Raw genomic sequence first — 16,854 nt, 5'->3', positions numbered from 1 at the left:
GGGAGTCGGTATTCTGATTACAGCAGACCCTAGCCTCCTTATATGTCCCCTCGGCATCATCGAACCCCTCGAGAGAGGCGACTGGCAGAGGTCTCGATCGGTAGATGCAGAGAGCGTACGTGGTCCGCAGATGGCCAGCTTTAAAAACCTCTTTGACCTCGTTAAAAACATCCAAGACGGCAAATGTATTTTCGAGCGATCCCCCTGACTCCGAGCAGCTCAGAGGTCTCCTCCTGACAAGTCTTCCCAGATTCCGTATGGGTTCGAAATAGATGGCAAAGGTTTCTCGGCAAGCAGGCTTCGGGGCCCCTTTTCGTCGTTCGTAGGCAGTTATTCGGCTAGAATCATCGTCGAGGTCGGCGTCAGAGGGGTTCGTGCTGATGGGCAAAGTTGAAGAGTGACACGTCCGTATTCTTGAACCGGATGTCTCTTGACCCTAGAACTAGTGGGACACTGCATTCTGTGCCGGGCAACGAGTCACATTGTTCGCAGAGCGAACAAATGGCCTCATGATACCTATATAGCCTCCGCGCTCGAGACGAGGGCAGCTGCAGCATGCATGTCGACTGAAATTCAAGAAGATCCAAGATGAAATGACACGATAACACGAGCAGAACGCAAACTCGTCGAGAAACACATTCAACCTTCAAACGCACACATTGACGCATCTCCCACATCGCCCGCAAGACTAAACTCTGCCCATCACCCCACTACATAGGCTCCAGACCGAGGCGAACCAAAGTCCCATTTCCAAAACCCACACCTCAAAAACTCTTCCCACTTTCCCCAGCACCAGTCAACACTCACGGCCATACCTACAATCGCCAAAAGGTTCACCACGAGCCGACCCGGCGATGAGCAACACAAAGACCAGCACATGCTGGCCGCACCAGACCGCACCAAAAAGCAAGCTCTCCCGAACCCCAGGGGAGGGGGGACACGGGATCGCCTGGCCGCTCGTCATCTCCCAGAAACCGGCCGTTTGGTGCTGCCTAGCACCATCCACCTGAATTCAGGGGCGCGCGGGGACGGGGAGGAGGAGGGGGGGTGGGCATGCAACGGCGGAGCTTGGAGTTAAAGCGGGAAAAAGGGCATACGCCCGCGGAACCCCGTTCAACGTCACGATCACCTTGTTGCTGCTGGTCCCGACTTCTCCGTGGGAGATAAGCAGTGGAATGCTCCGTGGAAACCGACGGGATGGTGAGCGACGATAGCAGCTAACTTAGAAACACCAAAGTCCCATCACGCTGCCTGGCTCCCGGCCACCGGGAAGAATGATCCAGGAACCTGCGGGACGGGAAGGGCGTTGTGCTCTTGCATCGTGCGTTGCCGTAGGCTTGCTTGCCTTGCCTTGCCGCTGGCCTTGTAAGGCAGTCGTATATTGCGATCGTGGAATAAGCTCGACACACCACACACATGCACATGTCTGCTGCCTGATTTTCCCCAACGAGAGGGAGGGAGCCGGATTTGAAGAAAGGCAAGAGGTGCGCGACCAAAGTCCATCCTGCGGCCATCTCCGCCGAGCTTTGTGGCTGTAGGCAGTCAAATTAACACGTATGGTGAGAGGTCCAATGAGTAGCCAAAGACGGAGCATCATTGTTGACGTCTGAATAGCCTCTGGTCCGAGCCATCGCCGTGAATCCTCCTGACGGCGTCCCCCGGCTAAAACATGTGCATCCTTTGGCGGGCTTTGAGAGGTTATTCGGAAGCCTAGGGGCTCGTTAAGTAGCCGCTGGTCTTGGAAGTCTCCACGATGGCGAGCTTCTTGGTTCGTGACCCATATAAGACGGGCCCCATTGAAGGAAGGCGTTGCCGTGTGCTTGGGTTTGTCAGACTCCGCAAGAGGTCGTCCGTACCTCGCCGGGGTCAGAATGTTGCCATTCCACTTTGTAGTCAGGGATTTGGAAGCAGGACCCCTCCCCTCGGCCGAACGCCGCGAGGTCGAAACGGGTTCAAGACTTCAGAGACTGGGAACGCAAAGGCAGGGATTCCGTCGTATCTTGGACGTCGTTGCATCTGTCCCTGATTGGAGATCGACATGGCCAAGTTGGCAGAGCAAGATCCCGAGCTGCATGAAACTGACCCATCAAACCGACGCTGGCCTTGGACATCCTTGGTCTTTCGTTGTCATTCGCAGGGAGTTGATGCGCTGCTTTATCCGCTGAATAAGTGACTCCAGCCGTTGAAGACCATGTACCGAAGAGAGAATGGAGAAGGTGATTAACAAGAAGTTGACGGCTCAGCAAATCAGCCAAGAGGAAAACAAACATCCAGCACCGCCAGGGTCTGGGGTACCTTACCCATCTTTGCGGCCGTAGCCGAATCCCTCACCTCCCACACACGATTCCACACCTTCCCAGCCCTCCGCGGTGAGGAAGGAATCGAATCCTCGCGCTGAGCAGGACAACAGAATACCTCACTCTAGAAGGGGGGCTCCAAAGTCCCAAAGGCGTCGAAGCATACAGAATCCTTCTGTAGGATCTTGCCTTGGATCCTGCCGGCAGACTCCCTCTCAGCCCTTTGGTCGTCCCAGGGCAGCGGGAAGGAAAAGAGGCATCGGGTTCCTTCGGAGGCGTCCCAATCACCTGCCGTCAAGGACGCAACCCCGGTCGTTCGCAGTCCTGGTCCTCAAAGAGAGCGGTGGTTCGTGCGTCACTCCATCTCCGCCGCCCGCTGGCAGCAGCCACGACGCGGGAGTCTAAGCGTCCGGGTACCGGGGTGTTGAGCTCTAGAGTGAAGTCTGATTGATGGGATGTTCGCGCTAGCCCGGCGGACGTTGGGGGCCAAGCTCCTTCCCAGAGCGTTTTGTGTGCGTGTGTGTGCGTATGTGCATCAAGTCAGAAGCACGAGTTTCCGTAAGGAGATGTAGGAGATGTCATGCCTGCATGGCTGGCCGTTGCTGTGCCGCAATGCCGCGGCCGGATGCCCACGAGTGACTTCGGAGCAGTCTCCGTCGTCAGGAGGTAAGAGAGGACGAAAACCAGGCCGCTGTTCCTAGCATAGCTGATGGGGAAGTGGGCGGCTGCTGCTGTCGCGTTACCTGTGCTCCCAATTCGCGTGGTTTGTTTAACATCCGAACCGGGCCGGCATTAACATACCGGAGGCCCCCCCCTTTTGCTCTCACGATACGTACGTACGGCCATCGATGCTGTCGAACAGCACCACCACCCCGCTCCCCGTCTTCAGGCATCAAACAGATGAACCTGGAACGTTGCATTCTGGTCGCTTGCTCGCACGACCCCGATTCAAATGCTGTGGGCCCCTCGCACTATGAAAAATGCTCCACAGAGCGGCCGACACGAGGCTATTCCCTTCCTGGACTGCCATTCGAGGTACGCGATTAAGCGTGGGGTCATGGCTCTTGCGGGACCCCATGGCGTCTCCATCGCTCGACAAGGGGAAATTCGTTGTTGACTCTCTCTTTCTCTCTTCCTCTCTCCATGGTGAGAGGACCACGGCCGGCCTTCTCAGACCATCCTGCCAAGTTTGATGTCTGCGTGCGTGCCGCGTGTGTCATTCCGACAACCTGGAAACTTGTCAAGCTCCTTAATGACCAAACCCTGCGCAATGGCTGGCATGGGTACCTGGACTTGATGGCTGATTTCCTCCCGAGTGTTTGGCGGGTGTTTTTATCCGATAAGCCTGCGAATCTGCTGCCTCGAGGGCTGGTCAGCATTACAGAAGAACAAAAGTCCCAAATTATTTGCCTCTCACCGAGCTGTTGAGACAGTTGAAATCCTCACCGACGTCGTTTCACGCCGTAAACGCCATCCCGTCGATGCGTCTAGATGCCAGAGGAGCCTTTGCCGCCAGGTTGCCACGATGATGGCCACTTGGTTCGTGGGCCTTGCCGGTCATTGCCTGGCCCCTTCGGCATGGATACTTGACCTGCATCCACATTGTTTACCGAAATCGGTAAATGCTCTCCCTTCCGCTCTTTTTGTATCATGGATGCATGTAAGGGTACGGCAAAAAGTGATGCGATCGCTGCAAATGTGCATATTTCCAACCCGACTGTCAGCGACAGCTCAGACTCGTCTAAAAATGCTAAATTCCGGCAACGCAGATGCGAAAAAAAAAGAGAGCAAAGATTCAAATAAACCCTGTAAAATCATATGCGAATATCCCAATGTCTAAATCCCGGTAGGCAACGCCAAAGACACCCGCGGTTCTGTCGAGTCACATCAATCGCGGGCGTCGCCAAAGAACACCGAACCATTCCCGCCATAAACCCTGGAAACCTCCATCTCACTTGAGACCGTTCCACAATGCACCCACATGCCATGGTACGCAACACCCCATTCGAAGCTCTGTCAAGGATGACTGACACTCGCTAGATGAAGGTCGGCCGAGTCGCGGCCATTTCCCGAACATTTTCCCTTTTGATATTCTCTAGCTCGTCAGGTCGTACGGGATCTGTAGCGGTAGGCATATTTTCGGTCCGTAGCGTAGCACGAGGGCGCATATCGCGAGGCTTCGGCCATGTTCGAGCCATTCTGGTGACATGGCATGTACCGTGGCGTCTTCCCAACTCATATCAGATCCTCATGTGGTGGTGTTCGGCTCCCTGAGGTCGAGTAACTTCCTAGCTGTGATTCAAGACGTCAACGCTAGGCCCCGAGCAAGGACCAAGAAAACTCACTGTGAGCTCTTGCCCTCCTTCTTCCTGCCACTGCCATTCTTCGAAGAGACCTTGCTCTGGCCTCTGGTCTCTATCCGGGGGAAAAGTCCGTCGAACACGGCTCTCTGCTCTTGGCCCTTGCCTTTGGTATCGGGAGAGGTGCCCTTGGAGCTGCCACCGTAGTTGGAATCCATCTTGTTGCTTGAGGTTCTGAGAGCGGCAATCTGTAAAGTCGATGTAAGAGCCAGTGGGGCGAAGGACGGAGCAGTTTCGACTCACGGTGGTTTCTTGGAGTTTGCGCAAGAGGTCGCTGGATGCTTGTTGACTGTGGACGGACGGAATGGTTGCTGGAGATGGCGATGAGCTCATGGAGTTCTTGAGAGGTTGTTGACTTTGCTGGCTCATCATGAAGGTCGCCTCGTCCGAGGGTTTATATCTCCAAGATGATGAGGGAGAGAAGACAGAGTTCTGCCCGTCTTAAGATACAAGACGAGAATAGATTGAAGGAAAGGGACTTTGGGAAGTCGAAGAACCAGCCTTCCTGGGCGAAGCTGTCATAGCAACTCAACAGTCTCGAAACACGCCTTGCCGAAAACTAGGCAGAGAGTTCCTGGCCTTGTGGTCAAAGTTCAACCTCCCACACCCTTGTCAGGCAGGCAATATACTAGGAAGGGATGTCTCTTGATGGGTATAATCTGCCTGATGGACCCGTTTCTAGAACCAGCGTCATTCCTTCCAGGAAGAACTTTTGGGGCTATTCTTGCTTGTGTTTTGAAGTCAAGCACATTTCGAGGAAGAAAAGAGCAGCAGAGTTGTGAAAGGGAGGGATAGCAAAGCCACTAGGCTGCGGCAGAGCATATTCAAGGTGTGCGGTCACAGCCATGACTGCCCATGCGTGTAAACCAAAGTCCCGTCGTGACAAGTCATGTGCCTGGTAGTTCCGGGAGTACCAACACTTAGCGAGCTAGGATTCCCCTTCGATGTGGGTAATTGGCTGGACCATGCCGGATCCCCTAATGTGGTTTGCTCCAAGGTCATCTGTCTGATCAAAGCCCGACCAATACGATTCTGAATGGCCTCAATTCGACACTGGCCAAAGGAAACGCCCGTTGTAATGCTGAGTGATGGCAATGTGACCCAATGGCCTGAGAGGGACTGATAAAGCCAGAGATCATTGTAACCCCGGGATTTGAGTAATACGGAGAGAAAAAGGGACTTTCTCCTCTACGCCGCATCATGGCATGAAGCGTGCCCTACTTGAGCGTAGGGCTGAGAGGAGCCACCCAATCCAAAGCCTGCGTGCAAACCTGAGGATGGCTGGACGGTGATGGTTGCGGCCTGTTTCGCACGCGGCAACGGCCAATTCGGCCGTGATCCTACCGGCGCCGATTTGAAATCGGGGAGTCACTATCAGCGGCGTAGCAACGTGGAATGACGAATATCAAGTCATATGGGCAGGTTTTGCCATCTGCGGATGGCCACGAGGCGTCTTTCGCCGTTTGATGCCGCAGCTCACCTGCGGCGCTTCATCGCTTTCGCAATATGTCGGGCGCTCTTTGATTGCGATGCTCATGTTTGCGCGCAGATAGCATGGAATAACATCTCGGGGCGGGCTTTCTCGTTCTTGGTAGGCGTTCTGCCTGTTGTTGGCTGTCTGTTCTGTTGGTTTGGGGGCGCAAACAACGTGCCGATTGTTGGTGCAACCGAACATTGGCTGAGTGCGGCGGCCGCTCCAGCGCCAGTGTGCAGTTGATGAGAGATTGGTGTGCTAACCGCGATGGAACCCATGGAAGCGAGGCATGCAAGATGCATGGCGACTAGCTCACTCCAGGCAGCATTGAAACGGTGGTCCTCAGAGAAATTGCCGCGGAACAAGAATTCTGCAGCCTGGAAATAATCGGCCACAAATGCCGGGGCTGGCTTCAGGTCAATCGACAACCGCAACAGGCAGCAGGTTTGACGCCGGAACGTAGAACTCTTGTTGCGGGCCGTACATCGTCGTCCGGTTTTGCACTTCTCTTCCGCTGGGTGTTCCTGTTTGGCCTCATCTTAGGAGCTGAAGGATCACCCTGTACCGGACATCGACTGCCCATGAACCAGGGCCACGGAATCTTGTAACCCTTTCTGGCGCCGTGGTCCATGCAATGTACAGTTGCAAGATCCACCCCTTGACTGGGGGCCTTCAGGCTCTGCGTTGGTTTAATCAGCGCGGGAGCCAGGCCTGGTGGGGAGGCGGGGGCCGGTTTTTCTGAACGGTCTCCGGGCGGCATAACGCAGGGAGACGCATCGAGGCTTCGCGGATATTGCTGCGCATTCGGCGTACGGAGGAGAAAGTCACTATGAATCATCTGTTGGTTAGGAATTTAGGAACCAGGGGAGCCGTAGGGAGGATTTGGGTTGGCAGGTCTTGCGCATGCTCGATTCCAGATCTCCTCAGGCCTTGGTCTAGGACTCTCTGAGGATATCATCCTTGTCGCTATGCTGCGTCTGGAGATCTTGCGCTATGAGCGGCCGCCCTCGCATACTGTCTTGTCCACTTGGCAGCTAGCCCAAGAGATGGGCATCGGGATACGGACCAAAAGTGGGAGCCGTGAACCAGGCTCCTGAGGTCATTGGGAGCCAGGCCTTAGGCCGGTGACAAGGCCGGGGGCAGGACGGACGGGACGACAGGCGATTTGACCCGACTGACCGGCTTTGCAGAGGATTGAGCGCGCTTCAGATGGAGCAATAAGCAGGCCCCGTTGCAGGTGGAACTTCCTGGGGCTCTGCGGCCGCTGGTCAACGGTTGCATTCCACTCTTCGACGATCGAAGCAACCCGTATTAAGGACCAATCAGCATTGAGGTTAGGCGAAGGCAGCACCATTGGTTCCAAACCACATGCTGTCTGGTGGTCCCCATCTCTGCATGTTCAAAACGGGATAGCGAGCTGGTTGACGTCTCTGCTCCATCGAGCAAGCGGATTAGTCGTCCTAACATCCGCTTCGTTAGGGTGCTGACCTAGGGTGACAGGGCAGCCAGGCCGCAGGCGAGGTCCAGAAGCACTGACCTGCGCTTAGATGACACCCGCCTCTCCACACCTCCGTCGTCGGGTAAGGAGGATAGCTTGATTTTCTCCATCCAAACCCTGACTTCTGTCGACCTTCCCGTGAGGCAGCAGCATTCTCAAATTGAGACAATGTTGTAGAGGTGCAACGGCATCTACCGTCCTAATTCCGGGGCAAATCCGAACCGGAGAACTCATTTGGAATCGAACCGTCGGGGTTAGGCATCTTGGTTGTGAGCGGTGCGCAGCGGTTGTTGATCTGGAGGGCTGTGGCAGAGGCAAGAACCGCTTCCATCGAGTTGGCTGCATCTTTTCCCGCATCCTTGCATCCTGAGAGTGATTCCAACAGGACGTCTCCGAATTAGGCTGGGCTCCTGCAGCCCAGCTGCAGCTGGTCAGCAACACAATGGTACGACGAGCTTCAACGGTCAACCGTCGTCACCACCCTCCACCTGCCAATTGTTGAACAGCCACACACGCACACTGCCATCTGACGGTGATTGATCGCCCGCTGCTCCCTGTTGTCCCCCTGCCCTGCGAACCCTACACCGTCCCCACCGACGAAGACGCACCCCCCTGTTGGTGGTGAAGGACTTGGCGAATGGCGAGTAACACTTCTTGGGGGAGTGGGAGTCGGGAGCGCTTCGGCGGGTAGGTGCGGTCGTCCGCTGGCAACGATGGGGACGAAATGCAAGGTCTCTTTGCAGAGCAGCGAGTGTCACTCTGCAGGGGGTGACTGCTGCCGCTGGGAGAGGGGTGCAATTGGGTCCAATAACGGACACCACCAGCCCGGCCATGCTGGATGGGGGCGACGAATGGAGCCTTGCCGGGCTTAGCGGTTTGTCTTCTCGCTGGCATATCCCCTTTTTGTTCTTGCTTCAAAAACTCATCCAACCGCTTCCCCGCGTTCCGTTGAGACAACATTCCGTGGCGATTGCTACTTGACGGCCTTTGATAGAGAACAGCTTGAGCATCCTGTGCCTTCGTCTGGCGCGTTAATTTGTGGATTTGTCGCCGTCCCGGCTCCTAAACATTATGAAAACATCAGCAGTGAAAGCTCCCAACGGCCCCGTGCCGGCGAAGAGGAAAGCGTCTACCGATTCCGAGGCTGACGAGATGACAAGTCCTGGGAAGTCAGCAAAGCCGCGCAAGCGCGTTCCCGCTGAGATCTGGGAGACCAAGCGCCCAATCATAACGCGGCTGTACCAGGAAGAGAAGAAGTCGTTGAAGGAGGTGATGGAAATCATGGAGCGAGACTACCATTTCACCGCAACGTAAGTTGTACACTCATTCCAGCTTGTGAGCCTTGCTTACGGTGTGTATAGTGTCAAGATGTACAAGTCCAGAATTTGGAAATGGGGTCTCGACAAGAAGCTGAAGGGAGATGAAGTGTTGGCCATCATGCTGCTGCAACGTGACCGCGAGGCTCTAAAGCGACCAACAGAGTTCAGGATACGCGGGCAGCTCGTCGACATGGAGAATATCCAGCGGTACCTTAAACGTAATCCGGGTTTGATGGCCAAGTTCAGAGCTGGGCAGACGCCCAGCGTCCAGACAGCCCTCGAAGTTACTTGCCGAACACCTTCACCGCCCCCGAGTCCCCTCAGAGCCCTGGCCCCGACGACAGAAATGCAAAGCACAGAGCAGGTGCTGTATCTGTTCCGGGACTATATCGACGGCTCCTTCTCATCCGGTACCTGGTGGTGCGAGTACGACGTGGAGTGTTCGAGCATTCGCGCCCCGCAGACCCTGCAAAGCGACGAAAGCAACGAGTTGTTCGAAAGGGTTGTTGCGAGCTTCGCTCTGGTCAACCGCTGCATGAGATGCGGTGATCATATCGATATCAACCGCGTCCTCGGCCCGGCATTCGACACGCTGAAGAGGCTTGTGAGCTCCGAAACCCCGAATTTCGTTGCGAGGACCATTTCTCTGCTTTGGTATCTGGAGCGACACTACAAGCATGATCTCCTACGACTGGTCCTCCATTACCTCGCAGATCTGATGCCGATTGTGTTGGGACCGCATCATATTCTCGCGCACATCTGGCGGAGGCTGGCAATGACCGAATTCTCGTCATACTACGAGCTTTCCATGAGGTTGTATGAATTGTTGGTTCCCGAGATCGAAGGTCGCGTTGGGTCAGCCAACTACTTGACGTTCCTTCTGTACTGCGACTATCTCGACTGTATGCATGGTAGGAGGACTGCGGAACACTGCGAGTCGGTGATTAGCAGCCACATATCTCGGAGTCAAAGGTCAGGGCGGGAACACCTCTGGCTTGAAGACATGGCCCTCTCACACGCAGGCCTACTCGCAACCTGCAAAGAGAACCAGGGGCGCCCGGACGAAGCGATTGCGGTACTGACGGCGCACATGAACGCGTACAGTATGGCCAACGACCAAGAAGCGTCGCTCCACCTCACTCTGGGCGTCAAATATTATAACATGAACAACGACGTGGCTGCCATCGCGTCCTTCAAGTCGGCGGCACGCGTTGCCCTGACATCGGACGGAGACGAGCGGATCTGCGACCTGGCGCTGTCAAATTTGGAGGCGTCATTCCAGAAGATGGACAAAACGACCATGGCCAACCGAGTGCACCAATACCGAATGGACCGTGTTGCCAAGTTTGCAGAGAAATCAGCGTTTTTGGAAAAGGGGTTCTCCGACGATTATGACAACGATAGCGACGACGTTTCCATCGAACTCGATGCCCTGCCGGAATGGCTGTGGAAGTGTGACGATATCGAAGACGAGCCTGAAGTGTGGTCTGATTTGGCGCCGTTCACCTGGGACAAGCAATCACCAGCTTCTTTTGCTGCTTATCCTAGTGGCGCGTTGGAGTGGGCAAACACTTCCCAGCCCGAGTCTCCCGCCGTAATATCGACCGAATACTCTCCCCGAATCGAGAGCCACCTAATCGATCCGGAGGTCGAATATCTATACGCACAGGCAGGCGGGGTGCGGTGAAACGACCCATCAATAGGTTGTTTGTGATGATATCAAAACACCAAGTCGACGGCTCCGTTTGATCCTTTTGCTTTCTGCCGCTCCTGGAGACACCGGGGCTTCGTGTCGGCGACAAGTCGGAAAAGCAGTCAAGATGCGTCGACGCGTTGGTGCTTGCGTCCCGACACTAATGCTCGCGGCGCTTGAAAATGCCCCTTAAGAAGAGACGGAAGGCAAAGACGCTCGATTCCGGTGCCAGAAAGATTTCAAAATATCCCGGCAATTAGTGGTTCTCTCGGCCTTGACTCGCGGGAAGCATCAGGTCGGAAGGCTGTTGGGATTGAGAAATGCGCAAATTTCGAAGGCGGACTTTGCATGTCGACGCAGTGGGTGGAAGGGCTCCGAAAGACGATTGATCGTTGGAGACGTCGCTTGAACACAGCGTTCGAACGGTGATCCCTTTGTCGAGGAGGCGAGACTGTCCAAGCGAAGCAAGTCCAAGAGCGGCTACTGGGCCAGCTCTGGATGCTCGAGGAAGATAAATGAAGGCACAGCAGGTGAAATTCTTGCTTGAAGATTCTTCAAGTCCAAGGCAGAAAGCGCGATGGTAGTGCAAATTTTCCTGTAGGAACGTCATGGAAGGAGCGTAGGAAGGCGCCTTCCGCCTCTCGCACCCAGCATTGAGAAGGAGCAATACGAGGAAAGAAGCAGAAAGGGCAGGAAGGAGCGTGTAATTGCAGGATTTAACATCGGCAAGCGCAACCAAGATACCACTCTGTCAAACTATTGTACAGAAAAAAAAGATAAGAACAAAAAACACTTTATCTCTTCCAACCGTAACGAGGCTGCCTATTTCTGACACGCAACACGACGAGACCACGTACGTCCAACTCCACTGATTCACAAATGAAGAAAACTTGCCCCAACAGGCAAGATATTTTGAAGAATAATGGCAGCCTACACAAAGACGTCGGTCAACGAATCCGCGGACTCAGTTTTGCATTGCTGATCCGATAGATAGGCACGAGACTGGACGCCACTGAGGGGTCCCTCCGCTTCTGCACACTGTCAGCACAACGCCATTGACTGCTGCCTCAAGGTCCCCATTCCCGCTGCCTACAAGCCTACGTGTCGAGCATGAGGTCGCCAGACCGGCCCTGTACCCCGAGATCGAAAATGACGCACCCCTCGGGCACCGGTCGAGGTCTGCCGGCTCCGGGGTCTCGGCGCCGTGTGCCCATTTTTCGCCCCGGAGGCATCGTCTTGCCCACCGGCTTCGGCGTCCCTCGGACTCCTAGGACTCGGCCATGGGCACGGAAATACCGGGAGAGCAGAAAAAATCAGTGCCAAGTCTCCGCCTCACACACGTCGATCTTGATGCTGGTGGATGCAGCAAAGACGAGCACACGGCTCCAAGACGTCATTATGCGCAACTTTTACGCCGGTAGACGCACATTGACGCATCGCCAGGCTCCTTGTCTGACAAACCATTGCACCAACACTTCCCAAAGCGTTGGTCTCTAGTCGCGGCATTGGCGCGTTGGGCTTGGGGTTACGGAATCCGAATGCACCAATAGGTCGCACCACCGGGCCATCGTGGGTGCATGCAGCCAATCGACGCCGTCCCTGGCGAACGTGGAGGGACGGACATGGCAAGACGATCTGAGTGGCGGGCGGAGACGATTCAGATTGAATGTCTGGAGACGAGGAAGCTGACGGACTCTGGACCGCGTCCAATTCGAAGTATTTACGTGCTCCGGGGTGCGTCCCCTCCATGCTGTGCTGATTGAGGCGTACGTTGTGCGGCCAAGCGACATTTTCTGGTGTTCTCGGGCTTTAGCCGTTTTGCCGGCCACGAAACGGAGGTCCAGCTGGACTCCGTCCCCCCTGCGTCAACGGACGGTGTTGCCATTCCTGCCGGGAAATGGCCGGTATTGCAACGCCGAAGCAGAGATAAGATCATCGCATGATAGCTGTGCAGTGATCGATCGTGCAGCTCATCCACTCTCACCGGCATCAAGGGAGATTGCCCTGTTTGACCGAGGTCGGTCTCGTGGTCCTGCAGAGACCTGACTCTTTCTCATCCGTCATTTAGACCGTTGGAGGCGGGACAAAAACAAGGAAGCACCGGCAACGATCAACGGCGGCCGCGGCGAATGACTCGGGCGCGAACGTTGGTTGTTGGACTGTCACGCGCGAAGAGGGAGGCTGCCACGCGACATGCCGCTGGCATCGTCGAACGCTTGCGTTGGATGTGTTCCAGCAGTGCCAAGTGCGTGGGAAGGACCAGGACGAGGAGACTGTCTTGCTTAAGATATCCGAATGTATCGGGTCAGTTGGAGGAAGGCTCATGTCTTCCGAGACAGTTCATGTTGCGGCGGCCCAACACCAATAGCAGCGCGACACCAGCAACTGGGTAGCGCACTGGAACAGTCCCGCCTTGTCCCGCGCAGACTCCAACGAGGAGATTAATGAGAACGCGCATGCTTGGTGCATCACTAAGAGCAATGGCGATGACGATGGTCTCAAAACATGAGCCCCAGTGGGAGCTGGCTGAACTCAATTCCATGCGGCTGGCCCAGAATGACGAACCGTTGGCGGCCTGGATTGGGGTAACAAGAAAGGGTGCGTCTTTGATTGGGAGTGCCAATGGCAGGCCTATCTAATGGCCGAATGCATGCACATGGGAATGTCAGACGCCGGTAGGTGCAGACGCAAACTGCTCGGTGCTAACAGCTTAGATGCGCTGGCAGGTTGAAAACGAAGCTTGGAGTCTCGAGGAGCCCACGGCGAACGTTTGGAACGGAGCACAGTGCCAGACTCGGGGAAAGACGGTCTCGTCGTCCTCGCTTCGAGGTCAGCTGTTAAGAAGAAGGGCGACGGACGAGACCAACAGACAGGGGCCGGACGGGCACAGCGGGACGGGGGAACGCGCAGTCCAGGCCCAACCAGTCAGCCGGTGTAACCTGGCAATAATGGAGAATTAAACAACGGGACGCTGGATCCAGCACAATTTGAAGGTGGGAACAGTTCCTCAGCCGGGAAGCCCAAAGGGGTTTAAAGGGGAGCGGCGGCAGCGCTGGGCAATCTTAAGTCGTCCGCTCCGGGGCCCTTTACAGCGTCGGGCTGGCCCTATGGCATTTGAGCGTTGGACAGCCCGAGGCGGGCGCGGTACGGGCTGGGTTGAATCTCAATTAGATACCTTGCAGAGCAGGTGGTTTGTCAAGGTTGTGGACGGGTCTCCCCACCGTGGACGTCCACTTTGCTGAGGTGGTGCCTGTCACGGGCTGTCGCGCAGGCTTCGCTCCCACCTGGATGCACTGTAACGTAATATCCGAGGGGCACATCACCTTGGGGCATCGAAGGGGGGGCTACGGTTACGGGCATTGCATCGCTGCTGTGCTCAGGCTCAGGCTGCGGTTCTGGGTATGTGACGGGTGCGACTGGTGACACGACTGACTCTCTTGTTGCGGGGGAAGTTGTGCTGGGTAGTGGCCGGAAGTGGGAAGTCAATAGTTTGGGTGATTCAATCTCGCCTACGGGGCCGTCAATATCTTTTGGCTCATGCGAGGCGTTGAGTTTAAACGGTCTGGGCCCTGAGCCCCTCCGTTTCGACTTTTTGGCCTTTTGTTTGCTCGCTGAAAGAAATTCGAGACGTGGTATGAAAGAGCAAAACGCGCGGCAAGCCTACGAAGTCAGCCCGTCTTTGTGTAGACTGGGACGCACGAGGGAGAGCTTGGCAGAGGGCGGCGCGGCCAGAGGCAACGTGGGCCGGCTTTGCCATCGCCTCTGCATTGCCCATCTGTGTGGAATGACTGCATGCCTGGGGATGGAGAGAGGGACGGAAGGAGGGAGAGCACAGGAGATGATTAGGTACCGGGCGGAAGGGCACAGCAGATGGAAAGGGTTGCAGAATGCTGTGAGACGGCACACAATACGGCGCGGTACTACCAGACCTTACCTTACTCTGTTGCCCAGGCGTCACTGAGGAAGAGTTGAGAGAGTCAGAAGAGCGAATCGAATCTAGACCCTTGGAAGGACTGGACTGGACCGCTCGGCCCGTTCACGAGAACTGCGCCGCAGATTGTCACCCGTCACCGGCCGTCTGTCCGTCCGTCCGTCCACCTGTTTGCTCGTAGACGCCAGCGCGCCCATTCCGTGTGTGGGCTGCTGGGCCACGAAGCACACACGAGGTTTGTGACGTGTTAGAGGGCAGGTAGGGGGCAAAATGTGGTTGTAAAGTTGTCTGCAAGCTTGGGATATCTGGCGTGATGTTGGACATTGATCGTCCTCTTCTTTGTATGTGTACCTGACCAGTGGTGATGGCTGATTGATTAATTGAATGAATCACTGGCCAGTTCGGGTAATTGTGGATCTGGGCTGCCATTCTTTGTCCCCTCCCTCGCGGCGAGGTGCAGCTCAGGGCAATTAGCGATAGCAGTATCTGTAATTAGGCGTCCATTTTGCTTCTTCTGTTGCTGTTGCTGCTGCTGCTGCTGCAAGATAAGGTACGTACGGCTATTTAGAGTAGGTAGGGTGGGAGCGGCTCCGTTATCTGCGAGTAAGCAGTGCGTCAGTTTCGGGAAGGATATTCGCGTAGGTTATATCCGCAGATAGGTGATAGGCATCTGCTGGTATTGATGTCGATATCTGTTGGAGGGGCGCAATCTCTTCTTAATCTTGCAGCAGTTGAATTGCCGAGTGGTTGATCATGCAGAAGGGGGAAAAAGAAAAGAAAAGAAAAACAACAAGAGACCAATTGCTCGATGCTCGATGCTTGAATGCCAGGCGACGAGACTGTGGAGTATCCGTAAGGTACCGTACCTTGGGCCGGATCCGCAGTGGTATTGAATCGAATCCGTTCGGCGGCCGGTAACTCAAACGGCTGTCGGTGTTATGAGTTATGAGCTCCAATGCGGACGGACAGACAGTGTGCGTGTTCCGTCGAGAAAGAGCACTGTCTGCCGTCGGTGTTGCTGCTGATTGGTCGGCCGTCAATTGCTGACACAACGACTCTGGCAGCCGCACCGTCGAGGAGCTAAGCCGTAACAGGTTCCGTTTCGAAGGGTCCTCCTCCAAATCTTTCGTTGGCTACAGCCATGTTCCCTCCACGCTCGGCCGCCCTCCCTGCACTGCGCCAAACGCCTGCATCTGCACCTGCACCTCTCGCCCTCTTTTTTTTCTCTGCCCTCGCTCCCTGATCCTTTTCGACAGACACTCTTGCAGGCACAGGCACGGCACAGAAGAAGCAGAACGCAGTGCAGCAGCCACTGCTCAATCCCACTGTCGCTGTCACTGTCACCATCACTGCCACTGCCAATGCCCTGCAGCTGCCATTACGACTGCTGACGCCCTGAGCCTCGTCTTCGTTGCCCGTGTTCTCGTCATAGCCCCCTCGTTTCCTCGCCTTTCCTTTTTCTTACCTTAAGGTACAGTGCCTTACCGAATACTACCACTCACTAGACTGCCTTATTTGCTCCTTATGGTCTCCCTCTCCCTCTCGATTCCTTAACCACCTCTCCCCTACTGTGGCCTTCCGGGTCCTGGGCTTTCTTCTTTTCCTCTTTTCCTCTTTCCCTCCCTCTATCTTCTACTCTCTGCCCTGCAAGGGATCGAGTCAATCCGTCATACGCAGCGAGAAAGGTTATTCCAGCGCCAAGGTTCTTGCTTCAGTGAGTTTGTCCATCCTGTCCCCCCTCGAGTCCCCCAAACACCACGCACGCCAAAGACCACCCCCACGGACGGACCGTTTCCACATCGGACTCAAGGCAGACGGTCTACGACTACTGCAGTCCAGATACCTTGCAGTCCAGCCAGTCCAGTCCAGTCCCAGTCCATCCACTGTCCAAAGGGTCGGCCGGACCCCGACCAGAAAAGAACCTTCAAACTGACGCTGGCCCGGCCTGTGGGCGCCGTGTAGGTACTTTTTCACCTTAGGTTGGCTACCTAGTCTACCTAACTGGACCTAAACCCACCCAGGCTCGACCTAACGCCGTTCCGTCCTCCGTCTTGTCTCTCCTCCCTACGCCTAACGCCTACGAATACGTCGACTGCTTGACGGGAGGATACGGGTGTCTTGGGTATTGTTCGAATACACACGGTGCACCGTTCAGACCTACCGTACCCAGCACCGTCCCACGCCTACGAATCGCAGACGGTCGCCACCCTCCCATCCATCCAGCTGATAACCTCGCGCTTTATCCCTCTTCCTCCTTTCCCCCACGACCGCCTGCAACTGCA

The 16,854-nt window shown here is 55.6% G+C and overlaps 2 protein-coding genes across 2 annotated transcripts; one reads left to right on the top strand and one right to left on the bottom strand.

Annotated features, from left to right (window-relative positions):
• Window positions 1-4,585: 4,585 nt before the first annotated feature.
• COL26b_008035 (uncharacterized protein) lies at window positions 4,586-5,026 on the bottom strand (the record flags this gene model as incomplete). Its single annotated transcript, XM_053180810.1, has 3 exons — window positions 4,586-4,589; window positions 4,643-4,845; window positions 4,901-5,026. 3 exons carry the CDS (start codon window positions 5,024-5,026, stop codon window positions 4,586-4,588), a joined length of 333 nt encoding a protein of 110 aa, XP_053035202.1.
• Window positions 5,027-8,700: 3,674 nt separating this feature from the next.
• Window positions 8,701-10,635, top strand: COL26b_008034 (uncharacterized protein; the record flags this gene model as incomplete). Its single annotated transcript, XM_053180809.1, has 2 exons — window positions 8,701-8,939; window positions 8,991-10,635. 2 exons carry the CDS (start codon window positions 8,701-8,703, stop codon window positions 10,633-10,635), a joined length of 1,884 nt encoding a protein of 627 aa, XP_053035201.1.
• Window positions 10,636-16,854: the final 6,219 nt, after the last annotated feature.

The sequence above is a fragment of the Colletotrichum chrysophilum genome, assembly GCF_026319265.1.
Source record: "Colletotrichum chrysophilum strain AFK26 chromosome Unknown scaffold_68, whole genome shotgun sequence".
Taxonomy (NCBI): Eukaryota; Fungi; Ascomycota; class Sordariomycetes; order Glomerellales; family Glomerellaceae; genus Colletotrichum; species Colletotrichum chrysophilum.
The sequence above is the reverse complement of the archived record's forward strand: the minus strand, read 5'-3'. Positions and strand labels throughout refer to the sequence as shown.